Source organism: Calliphora vicina, chromosome 2 (assembly GCF_958450345.1).
Source record: "Calliphora vicina chromosome 2, idCalVici1.1, whole genome shotgun sequence".
NCBI classification, from domain to species: domain Eukaryota; kingdom Metazoa; phylum Arthropoda; class Insecta; order Diptera; family Calliphoridae; genus Calliphora; species Calliphora vicina.
In genome coordinates, this window is record NC_088781.1 from 139,312,225 (window position 1) to 139,320,174 (window position 7,950).

Below are 7,950 nucleotides of genomic sequence, written 5' to 3' on the forward strand. Positions count from 1 at the left end.
ATTAAACTTGAATCTACTGCACAACTTTCTCCTTCTCTAAAATTGCTTTTAGTAAAAGCTCTCTAATAGCATTCGCTATAGTGAACTACATTCACATTTTCAAACTTTTACTATTTGTCAATTTAAAGTGCATCTCTACACAATAGCAGTATAATATTCTTCAAAATTAATCCTCTTGCTACCCAAAGCAATTAAATTCATTCATCTATCTAAAACACAGTCTCAAAATGAGTCTTTCTCAGGAAAACGATACCAATGTAAAGCATGAAAAGTTTCTCTTTGATTGCGACCATATACTTGCGTTTTGCAATATTTTCGGCAAATCTGATTTGGAAGATCAAACTGATTCTGTATTAGAAACAAAATTGGAAGATCTTGATAAAAGATGGCTAAAATTGCAAAATTCATACGAATCTCTAATGATTTGCCCAAGATCTGAGAATAATAAAGAATACAAAGAAAACGCTAAGATAAACTTCAATGCTTGCTCTGATACATTTTACACATGTAGATCACACATTATGGATCTACTGAAGCTCTCAAGAGCATGTGAAGTTCAAACTTCAAGGGCTCGATCTAGTAGTCTACCTCAAACAAATCCCATAGGAACAAGAACATCATTCATTAAGCTCCCTCCTTGTGAAATAGACACTTTTACAGGTAGCTACGAAGAATGGCCCTCTTTCCGTGATCTTTTCACTACCGCATGTATTGAGAATAATGAAATTCCAAAGGCCCAAAAGCTATTTTACTTGAGAGTAAAAACAAGTGGTAGCGCTGGAGCAATTGTCAAACGATACACATTATGCGATGAAAATTTTGATCATGCATGGAATGCACTAAAGTCCCGATATGACAATAAGCGCGTTTTAGTAGACAATAAACTAAAAGTTCTCTTTAATATCCCTGTCGCAACTTCAGAAAACAGCGAATCTATCCAAAAAATTCATTCGACAGTCACTGATTGTTTAACTTCCCTAAAAGCACTTAACGTGAAAGTAGAAGGATGGGACCCAATCCTCATTTATTTAGTCTCAACTAAATTGCCCGACGACACTCTAGCCCTCTGGGAACAATCTTTCAAATCTCAACGTGAAATGCCAACATGGTCGCAAATGGATGAATTCCTCGTAAACAGATTCGAAGTGGTTGAGAGGATATCATCCATAAAAACCACAAAAGAACGATTCAGTCTCCCAACCTTTTCTCATTCTAAAATACAGTCATATTCTTCTCAAGAAAAACTTAATCAGTCATGCAAACTCTGCAATGGAGACCATCACTTGAGATCTTGTGGAAAATTCAGAAAATACACAGTGCAACAAAGAATTGATTTCGTTTTTCAAAATAAGATTTGCAACAATTGTCTCGCCTCAGGTCATACAAAATCTAAATGTTCAAGCAAAAATACTTGTTTTATTTGCAAATCTGACCACCATACTCTACTTCATTTACAAAAATCTCCAAACTCGCCCAAATACACACAAAATAATGAAAACAGTAAAGATACAAGAAACTTATCAAACAAAAGTAACAATTCTCCTAACAACCAGAAAATTGAACATAGCGATGACACTCCCTCAACATCGGCAAATTGTCAAGTTCAAGCTAATTTCTCATCTAATAACGTCAACATTTTACTTCGTACAGCTCTAGTACAAATAGAACACATTGGGGAATTGTTCACAGTCAGAGCACTAATAGACCCAGGTTCCCAAAGAACATTCATATCTGAAAGAATTAGATCTCTCCTCAAATTACCCTATCAGAAAGCTCAAGTAGAAGTTGTTGGAATCGGAGGTCAAGTTCAATCAGCAAATAAAGAATGTAATATTACTTTATTTGCTAAACGTTGCAATTTAAAATTCACGTTGAATGCGATCGTACTACCAAAACTGACCAAAAGAATTCCCGCAATTTCTTTTGACCTTCCTAATTCTTCTCAACTCTCTAGTCTCGATCTAGCAGATCCCAATTTCAACTGCTCTTCTCAAATCGATCTAATTATCGGAAATGACTCAGAACACTTCATTAACATTGAAGGTATTAAAAAAAATATCTGTGGACAAGCATCGGCTTATAATACGATATTTGGCTGGGTTTTAAGCGGTCCAATTGAGACTAACACTGTACAAACGTTTACCACAACTGTCACTCCTTCTGAAAACTCTGCTCTAAATAATACATTGAGACAATTTTGGGAACAAGAAGAGTTGCCCCTTAAGCCAGTTATTTCAGAAGAAGATCAATATTGCGAAACATTTTATAAGCAAACGACAACTAGAGACTCTGATGGAAGGTATGTTGTAAGACTTCCGTTAAAAAAGGAATTTCCCCATTCAAAATTTCTCGGCCCTTCACGAATTTTAGCTCTAGTCCAATATTCACGTATAAACCAATCTTTGTCTAAAACTCCAGAACTACAAAACGAATATTATAATGTACTTGAAGAATATTTAACTCTTAATCACATGGAACCAGTTTCCTATCGTGAAATTGTATCAGATGGCAAATATTTCTCATTTTATCTTCCCCATCACGCAGTAGTTCGCCCTGAACACAAAACCACTAAAGTAAGAGTAGTGTTTAATGCATCTCGAAGCACAAAATCAGGTTTTTCACTTAATGACATATTATACACTGGTCCCACATTGCAAACTGAATTGATAACTGTAATTCTCAACTGGCGAATATACAAATATGTCTTTAGCGGCGACATACAAAAAATGTATCGTCAAATTTTAGTTCACCCAGACGATAGACCTCTTCAGCGGATAATATATCAACAAAATCCCACTAGCCCAATTAAAGATTATCAACTCAAGACCGTTACATTTGGTGTCAACTGTGCACCCTTTCTCGCAATACGCACTCTGCACCAACTTGCTGATGACTGTCAAGAAAAATACCCTAAAGCTGCTCAAATTTTACGCCAAGAGACATATGTAGACGACATATTGTCTGGTGGGCACACAGTTGAAGAAGCAAAAGATTCACAGTCTCAGATCCTGGACACTCTTAAGTCCGCTGGATTTATTCTAAAGAAAATCACCGCAAATGATACCCAATTACTGGCTCAAATACCAACTGAAGATCTCTATGACTCCAATTTATTACGATTTCACGAAACAAGCGCTACAAAAACTCTAGGAATAAAATGGAATGCTCTAACTGATGAATTTACCTACTCATTCTCACCAATTCCCCAAGCCGAAAGTATCACTAAGCGTAAAATGTTGTCAGGTATAGCCTCAATTTTCGATCCTGCAGGTTGGATAACTCCTATTGTTGTTAGAGCTAAAATGCTAATGCAGCAATTATGGCTAGAAGGTAAGCAGTGGGACGATAAAGTCAGCTCCGAAATTTTAGATAAGTGGAATAAACTGCTTACAGATCTCTCTCACATTGACAAGATAAAAATGCCAAGATGGCTCCAATACTACCCCAAGGATAACATTCAGATTCACGGCTTCTCAGATGCTTCCAAAGGAGCATATTGTGCAACAGTTTACCTACGTTGTCAAAGTAAATCTCAAGTCGTATTCTCTAACCTTATAATAGCAAAAAGCAAAGTAGCTCCTCTACAGCCAGTTTGTTTACCTAGATTAGAACTCTGTGGTGCTGTACTCTTAGCTACATTAGCTAAATATGTCATAGACTCCTTAAAATTACCTCAATGTGAAATCTACCTGTGGACAGACTCATCAATTGTCATTGGATGGCTTTCTAAACCTCCCTGGACATGGGAAACATATGTGGCTAATCGAACAGCACAAATTCATAACGCTCTACCCAATGCAACCTGGGGTCATGTTCGCACTCATGATAATCCTGCAGATCTCGGTACTCGTGGATGTAAACCCCAAGAACTTTCGAACAATATGCTATGGTGGCAAGGACCACCTTGGCTATCAAAACCACAATCGGAATGGCCAAAAAACAATCAATTGCAGACCCAAAAAATTGAACAAAAAGTCCAATGTTTACAAACATCTATTAATGAAACTGATATTTTAAATAGATTCTCATCATACCACAAAGCTCTAAGAGTGTTATCTTACGTATTTCGGTTTTATCATAACAGCATTACAAAATTTAGATCTCAGTTTACTCATACACAGAAATGTCTTACTCAAAAGGAGGTTAACTTCGTAAAACTGCGACTAATAGCGTTAGCTCAGAAATCTCACTATCAGGCAGAATTTAAAGATATCTCAAATTCTCTGCCAATCTCTAACCGAAGCTCATTAAAATCGCTTAACCCAATTTTGGACACAGATAATATTCTGCGAGCAAACGGACGTCTTGTAAATGCATCACTACCATATAACGAACGCTGCCCAATAATATTGCCAGGTAATTCTCTATTTTGTCAACTTTACTTGGAACATTTGCATTTGTTTCTAGCTCATGCTGAATATAATCAAATATCTAGAATGGTCCAAACAGAATTTTATATATCCCGACTAAAGCCTCGTATTAAAAAGATAATACGTCATTGTAAGACATGTATAATATATAAACAAAAGCCATGTACTCAAATAATGTCACCCTTACCACCCGACAGATGCAAACTCTCAGCTCCATTTCAAATAACTGGCATAGACTTCGCCGGCCCATTTGAATTAAAAGGCTCAACTCTTAGAAACGCACCTATAATAAAAGGCTATGTGTGCGTATTTGTGTGCTTTAGCACAAAGGCAATTCATCTGGAAGTATGTTCAAACTTGTCAACAGCAGCTTTTCGTGCAGCATTTTCTCGTTTCGTTGGGAGGCGGGGACTCCCTTTCAGGATATATTCTGACAATGGTCGTAATTTCGTTGGAGCCAGTCGACAACTGAAACGTGAATTTGATTCCTTTATAAAATCTACCTCAACAGATATTGCAGAAAAATATGTTACACATGGTCTCGAATGGATATTTATTCCTCCTCACGCTCCTCATATGGGTGGTTTATGGGAAGCCGCCGTAAAAAGTTTTAAGTTTCATTTAAAACGAGTTGCCGGTTCTCACAAATTCAATTTCGAAGAATTCTCTACTATTTTAACTCAAATAGAAGGAATCTTAAATTCACGTCCCATTTCGGCCATGTCAGACGACCCAGCAGACTTTAAAGCCCTAACTCCAGGACACTTTTTAAGAGGCGCACCCATTATGAGTTTCCCTGAAAACTATGAACACAAAATTGGACTCATTAATCGTTGGGAAAGACTTAAAGCGATCCATCAACAGATGGCTATTAGATGGAAAGAAGATTATTTGAAGTCGCTCCACAAAAGATATAAATGGAAAAATGTCTCAACAAATTTGAAATCAGGTGATCTCGTAGTCATCATGGATGATTTGTTACCTCCATCCGAATGGAGATTGGGCAGAATCGAAACAACTCACATTGGTTCAGATGATAACGTTCGTGTAGCGGATGTTAGAACAGCAACAGGTTTAATAAAACGACCAATTGTTAAGCTTTGCTATTTACCTCTTGTTAATGATCAATTATCTTGAACTCTATTTACTCTTTTCTCATATTTGTTTTATCTCTTAAGAAAATTTATAGCAATGATTCACCCTCATAAAAACCCTTTTCTAATCCAACCCTTTCGATTTTGTCTTTCTTTTTCTATTTCGTCTTTATTTACAGGCCAATATATAACCACCGAAGGCATCAGGAGCGAACACGTGACCCTGACGTGTACCAGTGCCGATTGTGTAAACGCTTCCACTCCATCAGGTTTTGCCGGCGTTTCTTAGACATGGATGTACGGACTAGAAACCGGGTAGTCAGCAAGTATAAATATTGCCTTAACTGCTTAGCAAGGAGCCATGAACTACGATCCTGTCCATCAAGGGATACATGCAGAAAATGTGGCAACTGTCACCACACTTTGCTCCATCCAGGCATTCGAAGTCGTCTCGACAAAAAGCCCCCAAAGCGTAGAGAATCAGCAAGGTCAACACGTTCAGCACCATCAAATCAACGTCATCATCCAAGACAAACATCAACTGACCGCCAGCACCAATCAGCTTCTTCAGCAGTTCCAGACCAACGCATCATTTCCGAAGCCATTCGTTCCTTAGCACAGGTTCTTTGTGTTCAACCACAACCTCCTGCACCTGGTGGCCGGAATGTATAAAATCCAATGATTTTATAAAAAAATCATAAATAAAAAATTATATTTTTTGTATTTATAATTTACTAATTGAATTTTTTACCTGAATTGTACACTAAATGAATTATTATCATAATTATAACGAATAACTTAATAATTGTAACGAGTAACTAAATAATTGTAACGAGTTTCTATTGTGAATTATTAATTTTCGAACATAAAAAGAATAGTACTAAAAAATGAAGAAACTAAACCTAATTGCTATCCTCATAAAAATTGTAAAATCACTTCTTTTGCAACCTTAAGATTGATAACATCAATTCTAAAAGAAATCTAAAACTTAAAACTAATTTCAATTGAATAAAACTTATATCTAAATAATTTAATTAAAACTTACATTTAATTAAAACTTACATTTATTTAAAACCTTATATCTAATTAAAACTTATATTTAATTAAATATAAACCCTAAATAAACTTTTGTAATATAAAATTGAAAAGAATTATTATAAAATCTATTTATTTATAACCACACACATTCATACACACACACACAAACACAAGGTGAGCTCATCCACAAACACACACACTCACATTCATACATCCACACATTTTTTATATACTAAATCCACTAATTATCTAACCCTATTTCTAATTGCATTCAACCAACCCTCGTATATTTTTCCCAATGCGTTGAGAAAAATATACTTTATGAGAAATTGGTGTTTCCCAAAGGTCTACATAATCTCGATCTACAATACAGTCCACCACTTTAATCCCTAACATATCCTCAATAATCGCCAGAAAGATACACCAAATTTCTTCAAGTGCTATATTCGGCTGTGCCGAATCTTATATACCCTTCACCAAATTATATATATAAATTATAAAATTTTAAATATTTTTAGGTAAACAAAATTTTTTTTCCAGTTGCTTTTTGAATTTTTTGGAAAAAAAAAATTTTCGATTGTTATTTAAAATTTTTTTTTTTTAAATTTAAATTTAAAAAAAAAAATTTTAAAATTTTTTTTGTTTTTTCAATTTTTAAAAAAAAAAAAAAAAAATTCGGGTTCAAAATTTTTTTCCCGATTTTGACCCATTGTAGGTCCAACTTACTATGGTCTTATATACGTCGTTGCAAATGTCTTTGAAATATCTATCATTAGATATCCATATTGTCTATATTAATGTCTTAGTAATCCAGATATAGGTAAAAAAATAGGTCAAAAATCGAGGTTGTCTTGGTTTTTTCCTCATATCTCAGCCATTTGTGGACCGATTTTGCTGATTTTAAATAGCAAAATTCTCGAAAGCATGTCTGACAGAATTATTGAAGATTTGGATCCCGAAGATATCTGGGGTCTTCAGAAAACTGATTTCAACAGACAGACAGACAGACGGACAGACAGACAGACAGATGGACATGGCTTAATCGACTCCGCTATCTATAAGGATCCAGAATATATATACTTTATAGGGTCGGAAATGAAAAATGTAGAAATTACAAACGGAATGACAAACTTATATATACCCTTCTCACGAAGCTGAAGGGTATAAAAAACGTTTTTATTCTAGAAATCCGTTTTTATACTGCAAAGTATAAGAAGTGTTTTTAAAGTGAACAAAATAACAGAACCACATTTTTGTTCTAAAACAAAATATTTATACTAAAAAATCAAATCATTTTCTTTCTAAAATAAAGTTTTTATACTAAAATAAAATTTTTTTACAATAACACATCACAAAAACAAGTTTTTATACTAAAAAAAAACATTTTTGTAATATAAAACGTTTTTATACTAAAACAAGGTTTCTATACTAAAACAACGTTTTTATAC

At 34.7% G+C, this 7,950-nt stretch overlaps 1 protein-coding gene across 1 annotated transcript; it reads left to right on the forward strand.

Annotated features, from left to right (window-relative positions):
• The first annotated feature begins 227 nt into the window (after nt 1–227).
• On the forward strand, nt 228–5,507 carry LOC135950906 (uncharacterized). The gene has a single exon (XM_065500430.1). The coding sequence runs from the start codon at nt 228–230 to the stop codon at nt 5,505–5,507; it is 5,280 nt and encodes a 1,759-aa protein (XP_065356502.1).
• Nucleotides 5,508–7,950: the final 2,443 nt, after the last annotated feature.

Bases quoted from the DNA above. Each gene is read 5' to 3' on its own strand.
- LOC135950906 (XM_065500430.1), top strand. From the start codon at position 228: ATGAGTCTTTCTCAGGAAAACGATACCAATGTAAAGCATGAAAAGTTT.